Source organism: Esox lucius, chromosome 3 (genome assembly GCF_011004845.1).
Source record: "Esox lucius isolate fEsoLuc1 chromosome 3, fEsoLuc1.pri, whole genome shotgun sequence".
NCBI lineage: Eukaryota > Metazoa > Chordata > Actinopteri > Esociformes > Esocidae > Esox > Esox lucius.
In genome coordinates this window covers 13155470-13175226 of record NC_047571.1, presented here as the reverse complement: position 1 = coordinate 13175226, position 19757 = coordinate 13155470, and the positions used below count along the sequence as shown (strand labels likewise).

At 45.0% G+C, this 19757-nt stretch overlaps 1 protein-coding gene across 8 annotated transcripts in view; it reads left to right on the top strand.

Moving 5' to 3' along the window:
* ctnnd2b (catenin (cadherin-associated protein), delta 2b) overlaps window positions 1-19757 on the top strand; it is an 80881-nt gene that overhangs the window by 54900 nt on the left and 6224 nt on the right. For 6 of the 8 annotated variants that reach the window (XM_020045468.2, XM_010894067.4, XM_010894066.3 and 3 more), the window contains 7 exons: window positions 6855-6987; window positions 8483-8696; window positions 11500-11683; window positions 13877-13994; window positions 16396-16581; window positions 17094-17282; window positions 17529-17679. In XM_020045468.2, the coding sequence (XP_019901027.1) occupies window positions 6855-6987; window positions 8483-8696; window positions 11500-11683; window positions 13877-13994; window positions 16396-16581; window positions 17094-17282; window positions 17529-17679 (1175 nt within the window). The remainder of the gene's footprint in view (window positions 1-6854; window positions 6988-8482; window positions 8697-11499; window positions 11684-13876; window positions 13995-16395; window positions 16582-17093; window positions 17283-17528; window positions 17680-19757) is intronic. The other 2 variants (XM_020045471.2, XM_020045469.2) reach the window with 1 other exon arrangement.

Below are 19757 nucleotides of genomic sequence, written 5' to 3'. Positions count from 1 at the left end.
ACTTGCTGAACGCAGAAGTCTTTGAAATCTTTTCACAAGAAAATAACCCCAATGTAGTGTCATTCCCTCTGACTTGGTTTGACTCCATGCAATGTTTCAGAATGCTACTTGACTCTTAATCAGATATGATTAAAAATACAGTAGTTTGCTCAAAGTGTTCAGGCATTTAACATAATATTTCAATATTTTCCATTAAGTAGTATTTGATCTCAGAAAAAAACAATCATGCAGCCAAGAGGTTAGACTTATTTTGAGAAAATGCATACAACAATCCACTGACTGGAGAAGATCAGCATAAGGTAAACAGCCAAATGTATTGTCATGCTGTATTTGATCTACAAATCAGATAGAAATCTGATGTAACTATAAGGATAGTATCTACATACAATAGCAGATAATAGCTAGATAACAGAAGGATATATATGGTTTGTAAGGAGGAATATTGTTGCTAATGCATCCATTTCTCACAGGGACATACCACAGAGAATATGAACAAGCTTTGTAATCATCAGTGATTAAATGGGGAGAAGAAATGTCTGAGAAATGATAGCTCCCATTGGTCAATTCTTAATTTTTTTCGAACAAAAGGATCTCACTCCCTACCTTCTCTGCGTTGTTTCCCTTTGATGACTCATACAATCATTTCTGACGACTGCACACCAGTCAGCTCCTATAGCTCAACAATACTCAATTAGGTAACAGTGGAGCCTCGCTACGGCGCTACTGAGCATGTGCAGAGCCCACTTCAGCGGGTTCAGCGGCTCAGTAGAAGCGTGCAGAGAGACTTGGTGGATGCCTGTGTAGTCTGGGAATGGATTTGGTTGGTACATTGCTCCCCTGCCGTGTAAAACACCGCTTCCAATTGGAAGGGCCTGCGCTGAGATTGGGGGGCTTCCCGGGATTTCATTTCTCTGTGTTTTGTTTTATGTGTTAGAGGTCAGATAGAATTCCAGCGAGAGCCCGTCACTCTGTTGACCTTTCTGAAAGTTAACATTTCTCTTCCTGTGTAAACGGTCATGGCCTCGTCCGTTTCTCCACAGCTCACTTCAGTGGTGGTTGGTTTTGCTGGGAGAAGGATTGTGAAGAGATGAAATGGTCTTGAGGCTCTTTTAGGTGTCAGAGCGTGTACATCACTGACTGTGACAGCTCTGCAGCTGCCAAGCCCGTCGGATCAGAATTAGCTCTCTGTTCCTCTCTCTGTTCCTCTCTCTCGTCCTCTCTCTCTCTCTCTCTGTTCCCCTCTCTCTCTCTCTGTTCCTCTCTCTCTCTCTGTTCCTCTCTCTCTCTGTTCCTCTCTCTCTCTCTCTGTTCCTCTCTCTCACGCTCTCTCCCTCTCTTCCTCCCATCACACATCTCTCCTTCACTCACGCGTCTCTCTCTACCTCACTCATCTCTTTCTCCCTCACATTTCTCGTCCTCTCTTTCCTCCCTCACACACTTCTCTCCCTCATTGGTAAATCCATGTGAATTCAATCTTTTTGACAGCACACCTTTTGATGTAAAAAAAAAAAAAAGAAAACTTCAATACACATCGGCACATTGTAGAAATAGTGTGAAAGTGACTTTTTGGACCTGACTGTCAAAACATTCAAGAGACAAAGGTACTTAAGGTTGACTTGTTTTTCATTCCCAACCATACAGTTACACACGTCTTCATTACTGAAAAAGATAAACAGTTTAGTTTGATATTGTTTAAAAGCTTAGAAACATTCTTGAAAAATGTGTCCCAGGGCGGTCTAAGCAGCCGCCTCCAGTGAACATATACTGCTGCAGCATGGGTTCGATTCCCACCCAGTGCTCTTGCAGCAGAAACTCTCTGCTAATATTTCACCTCTAGCCTATCCAATAAAGCATAAAATGCCTGATAAAAATATACATTTGAAATAAATATTATCTTGTTCTTCATCTTTTTTTAAAATCTTAATTATTAAAAGAAAATACATTGATGTTGTTTTAAAACCAAAATGTTCTTCTACTGTCTTTTGTTGCTCAGACCCTATCTTATGTGATTGGTTTTGTGTTGTGACCAGTGACTCCGACTGGGGGAGACAACCGTGAACATTGTCCCGGGCCCAGGCCTGTGGGGGCCCATTCGGTTGGCTTAAATATAAATATACATTTGTTAGTCAATGTTAGTATTCAGTGCTATTGAGAAAGTTAACAGTTATTCAACAGATGAATTGCACTGATGAAGGGATTTGTGGTTTTTACTCTGCTGTTTTTTTTTTATACAGCATTATGATTTTAAGCCTTTTTCTGTAGAAATTGTTTGTTCTACCAACAGCCAATCAGGGTGATACTCTAAACACAAGTGCCAACATAACTTTGTTAAAGCTGCACTAGATAGGATTTATTCAGTAAAAAAAACTAAAGTTAAGTGTCAGTGGAATGTCATTTTATCATTTTTGTAGCACACGGCAACTTCCCAGCCAATCCCGTTCCAGCCAATCGCCTTCTGCGAGGCAGGCTTTCCTCCTTGACTTATTTTGTGAACAAGCATTTTACCTGGATGATATTATATATAGCATAAGTATGCCATTAGGAGCGAAGTTTGCTTAATGTAAGAAATTATATCAGCAGCTAGAGACCAGGACGACAAACAGTTCCTGCCTTGTCTACTACAGCATACACTACGAAAAACGGCAAAGCGAAAAAATACTTTTTAGACCGATTTTCTGTATCTAGTTACCAGGGACCGTAAGCTACTGTTAGCAAGGCTAAGAAGAATGTCGTTGAACTCATAGTTAGCAATTTTTTTGGAACGATAGTTACTTTTGTGACTCCAGTTCTATAAGTGGAGCGTCGCTCATAGGGGCTTCGGTCCTATTGGTTTACCCCTCTGCCAATAGGCAGTCACTGAAAATGTTTATATGCAAATCACACCTCTCATGGCCATCTGTCCCATGGCTATAAAAGAAGGTCTCACACCTTGCTCAGTCTCCTGACATACCTTTCTTCATGAGAAAAGCAGTCAGATACCAGTCAGTGCATGAACCCTATGGTAGTAACTATCGTTCTACTTCGTGAAGCTTTGCCCATAGGGGCTTCACTCCTATTGGTTTAGGGCAAAGAGGCCTGTCCTGCGCACGAAGAGAAAACCGCGGAGCAGTGGAGATGGCAGTGAAGAAATCCTTCATCACCGCCAGGGGGTCGACGCTCCTGTCCTTCGGGGGGGGGGGGGGCGTCAACTCTGCACCCGCTCAGCCAAACGAGGAGAACAGTTCTGGAGGTGGGCGGAGCCGTAGCTGGGCCGGTCACCTCTCTCTCTAACTCCGCCTGAAAAGAATCCTCCTCGGAGAGAGGGACCTCCTCAGCAAAGTACGCCTGCCTGTCCATCCTCACCTGTAAAGGGAGGACGGCGCAGGCGTTGCACACTGGCTCCTCTTTAGTGCTGTCACGAGCATGCACAAAAGAGGGTGTGTGCTTCGACCACCGCGTGGGAGACTGAGCAAGGTGTGAGACCCTCTTTTATAGCCATGGGGCAGATGGCCATGAGAGGTGTGATTTGCATATTAAAATTTTCAGTGACTGCCTATTGGCAAAGGGTTGAACCAATAGGAGTGAAGCCCGTATGGGCAAAGCTTCACGAAGTAGAACAGGTTAATCCATTTTTCATATTTTTATTCGGAATGTGATTCTGTACTGGGCATTGGTGTGGAACCGCTTTCTGAATGGTTAGTAACTGCACAATGTTGTAATTGTTTTTTTACTGAAAACATTCTACAGAGTGCAGCTTACTTTTTTTTTTTACATTATTAAAATGTTAATACATTTGTCTAACTACAGTACTGTAGCTATCTGGCTAAAACATTGCCACCATGCAACCAAAACTAGGAGCACAGAAATGGAAGGACAAGTCTTAAAGAAAACGTCTAAATATGTGTAGCAGTAATGGCTGATTGGGACTGAGTAGGTTATGAATTTAAAAGATGTGACATAATTAATTACCTGTGTTGAAAACAAAGGGATTTTAATGTGGCCTAGTTATGATTTAAAACGTTAAACAATAAAACATTTATGACCAGTTTTTTGGACAGTAATATAATTATTATTAACTTATTTTTTGGCCAGTATTTTGGGTCCTAAACATTAAATTCTGTCCTGGGCCCTGTCATTCCTATTGGCGTCCCTGGTTGTGACCACCATCTGTTGAGATGCAATGTGCTCTTGAATAGGTGGGTTTAGTGGATTTAGATGAATGTGGATTTATTGTCATTATCTGTACCAGTGGTTTATGCCCTAAACATAAAGCATTTTGAATGTTATCAAAAAAAGTTTTTGCATTATCTATCTCTATCTCTACAAATATTATTGAAATCATAGAGATGCAGATAATAGAGAAGACATTACCATTTAAATTGACATTATCCATTCTACAGTGGATAGATTATCACTTTAAAGGTCAATTAGAATTACTTTTCATCGGTGATATCCATTCAAATGCAATTTGTGCCTCAAATATATATATATAAATACAGCTCCGGAAAAAATTAAGAGACCGCTGCACCTTTTTATTTCCTTTCCAAGAAAGTTGAAAAGGAAAGTTTTGAGTGAGGAACAGAAGCTTTCAATTTACCGTGTTATCTGAATTTTAACCCTTAGCTGTATATGCTATGCTATATAATGTAAAAACAATCCTGGATATTTGACCATAAAGGTTATATCTATTGAATGTTTCAGGAATCAGGTCCACAATTAAAAGTTCAGAGTAACCTTCTTAAAGAGTAAATACTGCTTGGATTAATGGGGGAAAAAAAACATTTTACAGTATATGGAAGGCTTTGTTCAAATCAAAAGGGGTGCTGTCAAAAAGTATTTGAAATCAAATGGATTTACCTTCATCCAAACTGTCTTTCTGTTTCTCCCTCCCTCTCTCTCTGTCCCCCATTATTTCTGTCTCTTCTCTCTCTCTGTCCCCCATTCTTTCTGTCTCTTTTCTCTCTCTGTCCCCCATTCTTTCTGTATTTTCTCTCTCTCTCTGTCCCCCATTCTTTCTGTCTCTTCTCTCTCTCTCTCTGTCCCCCATTCTTTCTATCTCTTCTCTCTCTCTCTCTGTCCCCCATCCTTTCTCTCTTCTCTCTCTCTGGCTTTCTCTCTCTCTCACACGCACACGATCCTACTCGTTAATGTAATTGATTCTCAGTCTTTGAGAGTCAGTGACATGTGGAGTTAAGAAGCCAGTGTTGGGGCATCTGTGTTGACAGCGAGAGCTAGCTGACAAGCTGAACAGCCTGATTGCAGACAGCTGCGATGGTTGGAGATTTGACAGGGGCTGGAAGGTGTGTACAGGGAGGCCGTTGCCTTTGCCAGTGTCTGTCTTTCTTTTTCCTCCTGAGGTGTGGCAGTGGAGGGCGGTGAGAACGTCACGGACGGGGGGAGGACAGAGGGCTCTGACAGCCCAGAACTAGCCTCAGGACAGGCTACCACACTGGAGCACCACTAGTGTCATCTGGGGCAGGTTTTTGGAATGTTAACCATCTGGAATACGCATGTAGAACAGGGACAAAAACCTAGGAATAGAATGACCTGTTGGTTCTATTCATTCAGTAGGTAATATTTGCGGAGATAACTTGTGAAACATGCAGCCCCGGGGAAAAAGACTGAATGAATGTGTCGCTGGTGATTCATCACGAGTAAGGATTTGAGAGTTTATGTCTGTATTCACCGCAGAATGATTGAATTAATTACTTACAGGTATAGGAAACAGCATTGTGTTTGATTTGAATATCACTTGTGATTCAAATATGTTTTTTCATGCTAAGCCGTATGCTAAGACAAGGGATGGCAAGAACATGAGTTTGTTTGGAAAATAGTGTGTGCAATACACCTTCAGGCTTCTTCATGCTCAGCACTCATTATGTTATTCATTATGCTAACTTATGTATTGTTTGACATGGACAACGCATGTGTCATGTGTTTCTGCTTTGGAAGTGTATCTCAATGAAATGCAGACTAAGTGTGCAACTTACTGTTCATGAATCAATATTGCTAAAGACACAATAGGCCAGATGTAGGCGTCTAGATCTGCCCCAGGCAGATTTTGTTGTATGAATGTATTAATGGGGGGCCGAAATGTAATTATAATACATATAAACAATAATTTTTACACTGCAAATATTTTTTAAGCCCAATAAGAGGTTGTCATTTCTACGTAAGGATAATTTAATACCTTCATTTCGATGTACATAATGTCTCTTATTTAATTTTTGTGGATACTTGGGAAAATATTGCCCAAATTAAATATATTATTTGCTGTATTCCTGACGATTTTAGCCATTTTCTTTACCCCCCAAAAAAACAAAAGTCCTATAAAAATGTAATAATATATTTTGTTGTTTTTTTTATTTAAAAACTCACTTGTGGCCAGTTTTGGCCTCCCGGCAGCCCGTTTCCAACCCTTGGGACAGGCCCAGCCGCCAGGCATTTAAAAGCAACCGACAATATGGTTCCTTATTCTTTTCTGTAACGCTGTAATTACATTATTCTACAACACCACTTACAGCAAATTACCACCGCAACAGCTGTTGCAATTCAGCACTGAAATGGAACAGCACACAGACATGTGTAGTAATCCCCACATTCGTAGAGATATGTGGGAAAAAGATGGACTGAAGACTCCAGTGGAATAGGCGGTGAGTGAATATTTAGTTGAGCACTGCATCCCGATGTGTCTTGAGTCCAGAATGACACCCTATTCCCTAAACACGGAGCAGTACGTCTGGACTGGGCTTTATGGGTCCCGGTCAAAGGTAGTGCACTAAATAAGGAATAGGGGGCCAGTTAGCCACGGAGGACTTTAGACAGGTCAAAGCGTGGACAGGATTCATCTCTGCGTTTCCCCCGGTCCTCTGCAGGGAGTTTGGCTGGAGAGACCCGGAGCTGCCTGAGGTGATCCAGATGCTCCAACACCAGTTCCCCTCGGTCCAGTCCAACGCGGCGGCCTACCTCCAGCACCTGTGCTTCGGGGACAACAAGATCAAGTCGGAGGTAACACGGACCAGGCACCGGGACACGGTTCCAGTTTGTGGCTCAAACGTAGGCTTGAAAACAATCGGATTCCGTCGGTAGGAGGGACCGGTGTCCCCTTTAGTTGGAGCTTGTAAAACAGTCCGCCTCTGCTCACAACATGTTCGACACATTCTGTCCAACCTCTTTTGAGGATAAATATAATTAGCATTGTAGCTCGTTACGTTTTCCAGGTGTTTGAATTGGGACGTTTTCACACATTAATGCATAGATAGTATGCCCTCCTACTGCCTGACTACACTTAACTATGTGAGGTGTTGAACAGCTTGGTGTGTGTGTGTGTGTGTGTGTGTGTGAAATCTGTGTGATATGTGGTGTTATTGGCTGTGTAAGATGGAAGGATGGTGAGATTAGCGACACGTTGCAGGTGAGATGCTGTCTGGAAGCAATTGCAAGAAAGTCATTAGGTCAGCTTCTAGCTTCTCCTGGAAGCCTGCTGACGCTCATCTCACCGCCCCTCTCCAACTATGCAATATATCACCCTGGCAATATAGGCAGACACACAGAACACACACACGACACACGCGCCCACACACACACACACATGGGAGGCATACAAACCCAGTAGGAATCCACACACACAGCCCAGTATTTATAGTAGCGTCGAGCCACGTTAGCGGTGCTTGTCATGATGGTGTACTGTGTTGCCTAGCAGTATCTGGTTATTTCGGCAGGCTGGGAGGGAAGCAGCTATTTAGCCTCCTCTTTTATGCTGACAGCAGAGCGAGAAAGAACATGTGTTTAGCAGTGACTTGGTACTGCGTACATGGTACAAATAAAGCATGTACAGGATAATGACTGCAGGCATGTAGCTGTGATCTGGTCAGGCCGTCGCCAGCGCCCCTGTGTTCGCGAGCGGAATGGATTCCAGCTCCGAATCACTTGTGGTGTTGCGGAAAGGGAAAAGGTGCCGGGGTAGCCCCGTAACTAAGTGACTCCTGGGTATGTTTGAGCAGAGCAGAGCCCAGGTAAACAGGGTGTCTGGTGTGGAATGATTCCTCTCCTCCGTGTTTAATTGAGAGTTGAGGGAGAAGCGCCGTTCCATTATGAAGCGACAGGCCTGGCATCGCATCCGCCACCACGGCTGGCATCGCTCCTCCGCGCTGTGTGTGGAGGTCTAATTAAATAATAAAAAGTACCTTGTATTTCCAAGTACTAAACACGTTTACATGTCTGCCTGTCTCTCTGTCAGTTTGTGTGTAGCCACCTCACGACAGTAATGAAAGAGGCTGTGGTGTATTTATAGTGAACCGCCTCCAGGGATGCCTGTAGGCTGTCAGTGTGTAAAACTATGGACCGCTTCTGTGGCAGACAGTTTGCATACAACACTAGATCTGCCATTGCGTTCAGTTGGTTCCGTCCGTACTCTTTTTATTCAGATCTTGCCTTGTTCGATGGGTTTTTCCGACCGCGACATCACACCACTCTGTCCTCACACTCGGTCCGCCCTCTCCAGATCCGTAGGCAGGGAGGGATCCAGCTGCTGGTGGATCTGCTGGATCACAGGATGACCGACGTGCACCGCAGCGCCTGTGGAGCCCTGAGGAACCTGGTGTACGGGAAGGCCAACGACGACAACAAGATCGCCCTGAAGAACTGTGGCGGGATACCGGCCCTGGTGCGCCTCCTGAGGAAGACCACGGACGTGGAGATCAGAGAGCTACTCACAGGTGAGGACGTTACTGAGACATCGCTTAGCCGTGACGCGGGACCGTGTCGGGGCTCACGCATGCTCACCGCGAGTTAGAAACACATCAGAGCTGATTTCCTATGCCGTTTATACTGCGCGGAGGACGCTGGCCATGTGTTGAAAAGCTGGCCACAGATCTAAAAGGGACCTTTCACGTCAACTTCCTTAGTACTAGGCTATCAATACATGTTGGACACTGAATAAGATGTCATAATATCCACAAATTAGCTGTATAGAAGGATTTCCCATATGATGTGGAACTTGCCTAGGGTATGGCCCTCCAGTAATCCATTAAAGGAGCGATGTCCTGAAAGTGAACATTGCCAAAAAGTCAGAGGTTAAATCCCTTGAGTCATATCTAGAGAGAGCGTGCCACTCGGTTATTGTATTATTTATTTTTATTGTAGGCAGGATTTTAAGCCTGGAAATGCTTGGGAAATAAATGGTTTGTGCTGGTACTGTCTTAAAGGAGATTACCATATAAATTAGAAAGCAATTCAACGAACGGCGCACCAAGTCCCTACTGTCACAAATTAATCAGGCAGCAGAAAACCTTCCCCAGCCCAGAGGAATTCTGCCTCTTCACTTCTTCTCTTCTGGCGTAAGCCTCCTGTTCCTCACTGTGACTGGGCACGGATTTAAGGGCCTGTTCACCCGTCTCTTCGTCTCGCAGCTTTCCCCGAGCCACCAACAGCCAGGGGGCGCCCTACTTAGGGATGCGGTGGCAGCCATTTATGACATCACAGGAAGCCAAAGAAAGTAGTTATCCCTGCTGTGCCGCCGCCACCCCTCGTCCCCGTCCCCGTCCCCCTTCACATGTAGAGAAGCAGAGGATGATTATTCAGAGGGAATGAATCTGTTTTGAATGACAGCTTTCTTTGTCTCCGTGGCGGATTTTATCCTGGACGGCGTGCGATGTAGAACAGGAGCCCCCGTCGCTGCGCCACACTGCACGGCTGCAATTAGTCTAGTAATGGGAAGGATGGATGGGCTGTGGGAGAGCTGGATTACAGTTCATCCGGTTGTCCTCCTGCTAACTCTCAGAGGCGATTCGTTGACAACTATAGCGGTCGGAGGACGAGGGGATGTAGAAACGGACGGCCGCTCACAGCCATACGGTTGCTAGGCCACAGAGTGTCTCCATGCAGAATGTGCAACGGCTTGGTCGGCGGTTCACAGCTTGGCGGCTACCTCGCCTGAACCACATGAAAACCACAACCACAGGCCCTCCCCCTGAATGGAAGTAAAGGTTCCTCTCCTCCTGCTCTCCTCTTGTACTGCACATACCCAGTTCTTGTGCTAAATGTTCTCCTTAAAAATTGGCTAACAGCTGCATGCTCACTCATTAACATGGCTCATGGCAGAGCCTCCATATTCAATCCACCACATCCTACTGAAAGTAATTATTACTATTACGAGGATTTCATTTTTCTTTTTTTGCTGTTCTATTTACCGCTGTTGCAGTTTCGGGTTGAGTTGAAGTTCTCCATGAACAGGATGTTAGATGTGTATTGACCCCCTTCAGTGTTTAGTAAAGTTGCCCCAGTTTGAGGAAGACTGAAGCCTTAGTCAGTTTGGTTAAAGAGGAGAGCCCAGCTGCAGATTGACAGCTTCCTCCCTGTCTCCGTTTCTGTGTGGGTTTCTCATAAAGCTGCTGCCAAAGCCACTGGCTTGGAATGGAATCGGTAGGCGAGAGAAAATTCCCTCTTTTTTTTTTAGGTTGGCTGGTTGCACATTCAATTACGAAAAAAAAAAAAGAAAATCTATGAAGCTCTGGGTGCCCAGTTTATTTCACGATGAGGCCGGGCTCTCACTACATCAGAACTAAAGGGGTGAAATATGCTGCTTTCTGAACGTATGCGCAACAAGTAATTTACCATACAGTATAATAATCTCTGTTCACCCGCTGGTGAAATTCTCTCTGGAAAGTTAGTCATTTTATGTTTTTCATCTCAGGAGAAAGCCGTAAACAATTGTGATTACTTCAAAGGCGGGAAGCGAAGTCACCCCCATCCCCAAATCAGCCTCTTCCAATGACCCAGAGCCATCCATTTGCATGGACACAAGCACCTCTGCCATTCCAACAAGCACCCCAAAGCTGAGGGAGTGGAGATTATTGAGTGTACAGAGGCTATTTAGACCCTCCAGGGGCTGCGACCAGTGTATCTGCAACATCCGGGTTCACAGCAATCAGAGAGAAAACCAATGAAAAGACCAAATGACCTGAAACGTCTGCATAGGTCTGCTATCATGACTTGACACTTGTTTAAATATGAAAGCAGAACAGTGTGAAGTGTTTCATTCAAGTCAAGGAGTGTCCCAATGTGCCTTCAATTAGTGGTCCACCCAACACTCTGGATGAAAAGGGAAGAAAAGAGTCCAAACCCTCCCTATCGTAGATTTCACCCATGCTTATCATGGCCACAAAACACAGGTTTAAAATCACTGTCCCAGAAGTCACGCAATCCTGATTAGTCCTAAGAATCATTGATGAAAACTAAAAACCACTGCTGTTTGTTAAATCACCTACAAGATCTTGGTAGGTCTTGATTATACTTGATTAATATCCACAGGAGGTGAAGAAAAATATAAGGCATTACAATTTCCCTTTATTTTTTTTTTATTTTTTTTACCTTTCAGCCACACAATCACAATATTTCCAAGATCCCAATGTACTTCCTGTACCTCTATTCCCGGGATGTCAACACCTGTCAGCACCGATCTTCCCACAATAAAGGAATTTTTTTCGTCAATGTCATGTTGTGTTCTCGTCCGGTGCTCAGGTGTGCTGTGGAACCTATCATCATGTGACGCTCTGAAGATGCCCATCATCCAGGATGCCCTGGCGGTGCTGACCAACGCGGTCATCATCCCCCACTCGGGCTGGGACACCTCGCCCCATCAGGAGGACCGCAAACTGCACCTGCACTCGTCCCAGGTCCTCCGCAATGCCACCGGCTGCCTCAGGTCAGTGTTCACACGTCAGCCACTGAAATGGAGTCATTCACAGTTACTCCGGCCTAGATCCCACGGAGTACGGGGTCAGAGGTTAGAGGTCACAAGTCGGGACAGTGTATGTCAATTTGGTGTTGACGCCCGATGGGTTGTATTGTCTCCTCTAGGGCCTTCCTCTTCTCGGTGTAGTTTTAAATGAGACAGCTGGCTTCTCTCGCTGTCTCCCCGTTTTATCTCTGCATGGCTTCCCGGCACCCGGGTCCTTGGTGTTATCAGTGGAGGATGTATACTCAGGTGGCTTTGTCCTTCTGGGGAATTCTGACGGAGTGAACGAGAGCTATTCGTTACGGACATTTTATCATAGAGAATGAAGGCCACGAGTGTCAGACTGATTATGGAGCTAGCCCACGTGTCACGTTTCCTCCCCCCTAATTACCCTACATTATGAAAGATGTTGTGTGAAAACAGTATTTGAGCACTCTGCGCTGAGGCTTAAAGCCGCTTCCAATGCTCCCTGCAGGATTTAATTAAAACATTCTATAGTTCTGGAGTATTGTCAAAGACGTTCTGATTATAACGCTGGCATCGGGATACATTGGCTGTGTGTCAAGTGTTGATATCTGGGCCCTCGTCCCCTGTGTAAAGGCAGGCGTCTGCAAAGAAGAGGGAATAATGAGCTAATACATTGCCTGTCTGCTCATTTCGGTGTTATTAATTTCGTCTACATTACTCTCTCCTTGCAATTTGTTGCTGTTTCTCTTTGTTATCTGATAATATTTCAGGGAATGAAAACAAAGGCTCCTGGATCCATTTTAATATGCACACACATTACCTTGTCAAAGCAGGAAGTGATTAATGATGCTTTTGTGGGCGTGCCCCGTTCCCATTGGCGCCGAGACAAGTTGTCTCCGGCAGCACAACCAATCGGGACTGCAGCTGCATGAGGTGGGAGGAAGCCGACTCTGAGTGAAATGTGCTGAGTCATAATGTCTGCCTCTGATAAAGGATGACTGACTGTACAGTAAATCCCTGAGCTCAGCAGGCTAATTTATCAGTTTCATGGGTCGTTAAGGAACAGAGTAGAGCAGGGGCCTTGATTGAATATTTAATGTGCGGGACCAAGATGCCTCGCCACCTGTCACCTCATCACACGCTTTTCCCTCATCCTGTGACAGCCTGTGGAATCACCATGGCTGACAGGGAACACAGCATGCTAACGGACGTCTTCACTGGATGTTTCTTGTGCCCGGCGTCAGCTCTTCATAATGGGAGGGAGTCTGTCAAAAGGTCCACGCTCCACTGATCAGCAAATGCTCACAGTCGCCGTCCGTCACATCCACACTCACGACAGAGTGAACAAACCCTCTGAAGATGGTCGATTTCTCCCCGTTTGGATCGTTTCCTTGCATGTCCGGGATCAACACGTGTCTGGGGCGGTCAGTGGGCACTGACCGCTGTCTGTGTTAAAGCGATCTGATAAATGACCCCGTCTCACCGCTTTGAACACCGTCTTACCTCTACGGCCAACTCCCTCATCGCCCGGAGAGAACAAGCCCCTCCTGAACAGATGGACAAACGGATACAATAGATGGATCCAAGGCTGCGTTGTTTATCGGGCCAATTACAAAGTGCTGGAGCGAGGTACCAGCAGGACCACACACACCCACACACACACAGGCCATCAATAATGTCCCAATCTTTTGGTCCCAACTTCACTAGTCAGAGAGACACAGATGGATAAATGCCATGTTGTCCATCCAGAGGCCTCCTTTAAGACGAGGCCAGTTGGCAGCACCATCCCAGACTGCTAATGACCTGACATTTAAAGGGCAGCGGAGGGAAGACAGGAAAGAGCAGTGTCCCCAATGGAGACATCTTCCCTCTGGACACTGGTCAAAAGTAGTGCGTTGCATAGAAAATGGGGCACAATTTGGTCCGTCCAGGCTGGGAACACGGGCCGACAGATAGGCCGGGCTTGTCGTGGTGTCAAAGCATGTTGCCATTAATGTCATTTAGCTATAGGCTACATTCATGAATTGTATTCAGTGTGAATATTCAACAGTTAATGGCAAGCCGCGTATATATTAGGCTGGAAAACACGGAGCACATGGTCACGGTGGCTTACTACCGGATGATACAGCGTAGGACCGCGGTGATACACAGAGCTGAAATGTGCGTGTGGTTGTTTCCTGCTTGTTGTTTCAGGAACGTGAGCTCGGCGGGGGAGGAGGCTCGCAGGAGGATGCGGGAATGCGAGGGCCTGACGGACGCTCTGCTTTACGTGATCCAGACCGCCTTGGGCAGCAGCGAGATCGATAGCAAGGTTTGACTTTGTGTTTCCTTTCATCTGTTCCCATGAAGCAGCACCTTCAACGCCTCGCCAAGGGAACGACAGGCACAGAGGCCTGTCATTACACCGCACACGCACGTAATTACAACACTCGCGCGCGCGGCCGTCTCGTGTGGGTCTGGATCTGTGTGTTGTCAAGGTTGTTATGTCTGGCTCTCGACGCTTTCTCAGCGCCTGTAAGTGGCCATGTTTGATGATGATTTACCTGCTCAACACCGGTCCCTCCCCTAGTTGCCCTGCCATTCCTCTCGTGTACTCCCGGCAGTGGTGATCGGCGTCTGCATGGCCGTCTGGCTGGATGCTAACAAAGGTCATCAGCAGCTCTGATTACTCTGGTCATTTCCCAAAAGCCAATACCAGATGTTCTATTTCCTGCGAATGGATGAACTTAATGTTTTTCTCCCGCATTAAAATGCATTATTGAGGATAATAGGATGAAACGCTCTTCATTATGTTGAGGTTATATCCCTCAGAAGTACGAAATCAACATTCAAATATTGGGGGATTCAGTTACGGGTCACAGTAACTCACACGCTCAGTCGGTGCCCGACTGTGCGGTTTGTGAATCCGATTGAAAACAGACAGGACAAGCTAACCCAGAGAAATGCAACAAACAAACATTACCTCCATTTCACGCAGTGTGTTCCTCCTTAATGAAATGACATTCATATCTGCCCCCTATTCAACACTGTGTTCCTCCTTAATGAAATGACATATCTATACAACACTGTGTTCCTCCTTAATGAAATGACATATCTATACAACACTGTGTTCCTCCTTAATGAAATGACATATCTATACAACACTGTGTTCCTCCTTAATGAAATGACATATCTATACAACACTGTGTTCCTCCTTAATGAAATGACATATCTATACAACACTGTGTTCCTCCTTAATGAAATGACATATCTATACAACACTGTGTTCTTCCTTAATGAAATGACATATCTATACAACACTGTGTTCCTCCTTAATGAAATGACATATCTATACAACACTGTGTTCCTCCTTAATGAAATGACATATCTATACAACACTGTGTTCCTCCTTAATGAAATGACATATCTATACAACACTGTGTTCCTCCTTAATGAAATGACATATCTATACAACACTGTGTTCCTCCTTAATGAAATGACATATCTATACAACACTGTGTTCCTCCTTAATGAAATGACATATCTATACAACACTGTGTTCTTCCTTAATGAAATGACATATCTATACAACACTGTGTTCCTCCTTAATGAAATTACATATCTATACAACACTGTGTTCCTCCTTAATGAAATGACATATCTATACAACACTGTGTTCCTCCTTAATGAAATGACATATCTATACAACACTGTGTTCCTCCTTAATGAAATGACATATCTATACAACACTGTGTTACGACGCCGCAAAGAACCACCGACTGTACCGCCACATAGACCTTTGAAATGAGTGCCTTATTTGTTTGATTTCCGAGGGCCTTTGTCTGTAATAACCAGTTTGAAGGAGATCTGGCGGACCTAATCCCACTGAAAATCAATTACCAGATCAAAGTCCCCCAACCGCGATGCATTCTGCCTTCCTGCTCGCTACAACAGGATTAGCACTGTAACGCGGCTCTGACCTGCGTCCAGCACGACAACCTAACGAGCACAAACAGTTTGCCTTCCATTTAAAATGGACGCACTTTACTGTACCATTGCTGTACCAGTCGCATTTATCAATTGTTCCGCTGTTAATTGTTGCATGGAAGGCTTTGGCCTCTGCTCCGTTGACAGCATTCTGTGAGATGCAATCCATTAAAAGGCTGGTAACAATGTGACAAGCAGCAGGCGCCGTTGTTTGGTAACGAGGTCGTGAGGTTGTTGTATTCCGAGGCAGAGCTGTGGTCTGTTGCATCGCGTGTCTGTTCCTAAGCAAACGGCAGCAGACAGATGTTTGACTCCCGAATTCACTGTATCCTCACAGCATCCTGCCCAGTTCCATGTGAGGAAGCCTTATCAGTCTAACATGACCTTATTCCCTACATAGACCACACGCGAATCATGTCCTGGCACGGTTCAATATAATATGCTGTTCTAATCTCTCTTCTCTCTCTCTCTCTCTCCATTTCTGTCCTCTCTGTCTATATTCCTCTCTACCCCTGACCTCTTTCTGCTCTTCATGATCCCTTTATATTTCCTGTTCTGTGTATATATATATATATATATTTATATTCCTCGCTCTGCTAAACTATCCCTTCATCTACCTCTACCTTCTCTCCCTCCCAATCTCTCCCCCTCTCTTTCCCTTCCCCATCTCTTAACCTCCCTCCTTGTCTCCCTCTATCTCTCTGCCTCCCTCGATCTCTGGTCATCTCCCCGTTTTGTCCTTGCAGACCATTGAAAACTGTGTGTGCATTTTGAGGAATCTCTCGTATCGACTGGCTGCAGAAACATCTCAGGGACAGCAGATAGGCACGGACGAGCTTGACGGATTGCTTTGTGGCGATGCCAACAGCAAAGATGCAGAGAGCTCCGGTTGCTGGGGGAAGAAGAAGAAGAAAAAGAAGGCCCACGATCAGGTGGGCTCCTCAACATCTCCAACGCAGCTGTTAGCAATTAGCCAGCATGTTGGAGCAATGGTACTGGACGCAGGCTGGGGGGTGGGGGGGGTTACATCTAATGGATAATTACTCATTTACTGGGTTTATATCTGAAAGGGCTTGGCAGTCCACATAAAAATCATGTCTGCCATGCCCGGAAAATAAGCAGGCAAAAGCCACTCTTTGATGGTTATCTGAATGCTTTGGAATTTGTGCTATTTACTGTGATTTGAAATGGCTGTTAGTAATGTACTTTGGCGTACGGTAGAAGCTGATGTGGTTGGTAAGGTGTTGATGATTAAGGCCTGTTAGATATGCCACAGGGATGCTCATTCTCAATTATGTTGGTCTGGTAAATAATTCAGAAAGCAACGAGCGACTCACTCGTCACTCAGGTCTCAACCACACTCCTTATTCACATTGTTCTACGATAATGAAGCTACTTTCGGCGGCTCAGCCGGTAACCCCTCACCGTCCTGTGTGTCGCCCAGTGGGACGGCGTCGGGCCTTTCCCGGACTCGGCTGACCCTCCCAAAGGCATCCAGATGCTGTGGCACCCCACCATTGTCAAACCCTACCTCACACTCCTGTCCGAGTGCTCCAACCCAGACACCCTGGAGGGGGCGGCCGGGGCGCTTCAGAACCTGGCTGCAGGCAGCTGGAAGGTACAGCATAGTACAGTAAGCCATGGTCTCCCTCCTCAGAGCTGCTCCGGCGGCGGCCATTTTCTTAGCGAACCATTAAAGATGAACTTGCTGATGAACACGAAAACGCTTTTGGACGTCGGCGACTTTAGTTAAGTCGGCGTCACGGTAGGACTGCATCAGGTAGGCTACATCCGGGGAAAGATTATGTTTAACAGGGATTGTGCTACTTTGGTGTGTCCATGTGTGTTCCGACTTGGTCTCCTCTCCTGTCTTTTCCAGTGGTCTGTCTACATCCGTGCGGCTGTCAGGAAAGAGAAGGGTCTGCCCATCCTGGTGGAATTGTTGCGAATAGACAATGATCGCGTCGTGTGCGCCGTGGCTACCGCTCTGAGAAACATGGCCTTGGACGTCAGAAACAAAGAGCTCATCGGTAAGTGAGCTTGTCGGTGATTCACAATTCTACGTATAAACATTCAATATGCAAATGTGTGTGCTTGTGTGTTTGTGCACCCAACAATGCTTTACATATGCTTTTGCTTGTTCCTTTTTTCCATGCACCTAGCCAGATCCATCTACGTCGTTCTCTGTCGAGACAGGTGTGCAGAGCAGAGCTATCTCTGTGGACTGTATTCACATTGTTGAAATTCTACTCATGACAGCACTAAAAGACTATTGATCCCTCTAATAAACTTGGTTTTCTGTTAGACCGCTGCATCTCCATAGCAACTGCTCCTGCCGTCTCAGGCTGCTGCTCGGTTCTAAGTAGACATTTGTATAATGTCATGGAGCGCTGTGGGCCACCAGAAACCCGTTGATCTGTGTTTATAGAACAGAGGGTTGTCCATAATTATTTGTTTACATGCTTAAGTCATGTTAAGCCAAAGATATGTTTGGCTAAATACGACACATTGATAACCATGTAAAGCTGTAATGGGATTTGGCGCTAGCCGGATTTCTGCTTGCAGTCGTGGTGGCTTCAGTTTGCGTTTTTGTTTCTGCAGTGACATGGTAACTGTAGTAGGTATGTTGGCTTGAAATATTCTGGAAGGTTCTGCAAATCATTTCCATGTAGTGCAAATATAGAGTGAATATACTTTCGACCTGTCCCTTCGTGGGAATCAAACCCACAACCCTGGTTTAGCAAGTGCCACACCGTTGTAGATCTTAAATGCATTGTGCACCAGCAGGACTAGACATTCCCGGGCATTTCAAATCCCAGGCTTCACTTTAAAACAGGATTTTTTTCCCCCTGTAAAAATGCCATTAGCTGGGAGGTGTCAAGGGGCTTGACATTTCCATCCCAGCTACAAATGTTGTGTCCGGAGGCCTACAGTATAGTGTGAGTGTTGAGCGGAGTCTTTAAAGAGCCCCATTGAGCAGACGATGGATATATTAAGCCCTTATCATATAGATATAAATGTCAGGGTGGGAGTTTAAGGCAGAATGGTGAATTGTTAAAAGAACCAGTCTCAGAATTTTCGTCTCTCTCGCCTTTTGTATGTTGATCCCTACTTTCTGTCTTTATTCTTTTTTTAACACTGCGCCTTTCATATTCTCTGGTTCTCTGGTCTTTTCACTTGTTATATACATCCTAATGGATAAGTAGCTATGTCCATAAGTAGCTATGTCCTTTGTTTTCAAGCAGTCCTTTTTTTTCTTCAAATGCCATGCCTCAATGTCAAGTGTCATTTTTATTGTACTCATGTGGTGTCAAGAGAGCCCTCTTTAGCTTGACCGCTCAGTGCTCATTGGGGTAGTAGCCTCTATAGGATGAGGGGCTTGTGCACGTCTCTGATCTGGAAGGCTCTCCTGTTGAGGCTCTTCTGAGTAATGGCAAAGTTAGACAAGTGGTCAAAGAATAGCTAGCGATAAAATGCTGTTTGACAGCAGACAAGTCATGTATAGGATAGTAATACTGCATTCTGCATAAGTATTAATCATGTGAAGACCTGTAATACTGCATGTCATTATCAGTATCTGTCTGTGAAGGACAGTAATACAGCATGTCATTATCAGTATCTGTCTGTGAAGGACAGTAATACTGCATGTCATTATCAGTATCTGTCTATGAAGGACAGTAATACTGCATGTCATTATCAGTATCTGTCTGTGAAGGACAGTAATACAGCATGTCATTATCAGTATCTGTCTGTGAAGGACAGTAATACAGCATGTCATTATCAGTATCTGTCTATGAAGGACAGTAATACTGCATGTCATTATCAGTATCTGTCTGTGAAGGACAGTAATACAGCATGTCATTATCAGTATCTGTCTGTGAAGGACAGTAATACAGCATGTCATTATCAGTATCTGTCTGTGAAGGACAGTAATACTGCATGTCATTATCAGTATCTGTCTGTGAAGGACAGTAATACTGCATGTCATTATCAGTATCTGTCTGTGAAGGACAGTAATACTGCATTTGATTGTAAGGATTCATTCTCCTGACCATTTGCTATCCTTTCCCCTCTCTCAATGTTGAGACCGAGAAGGTATTTTGGTCTC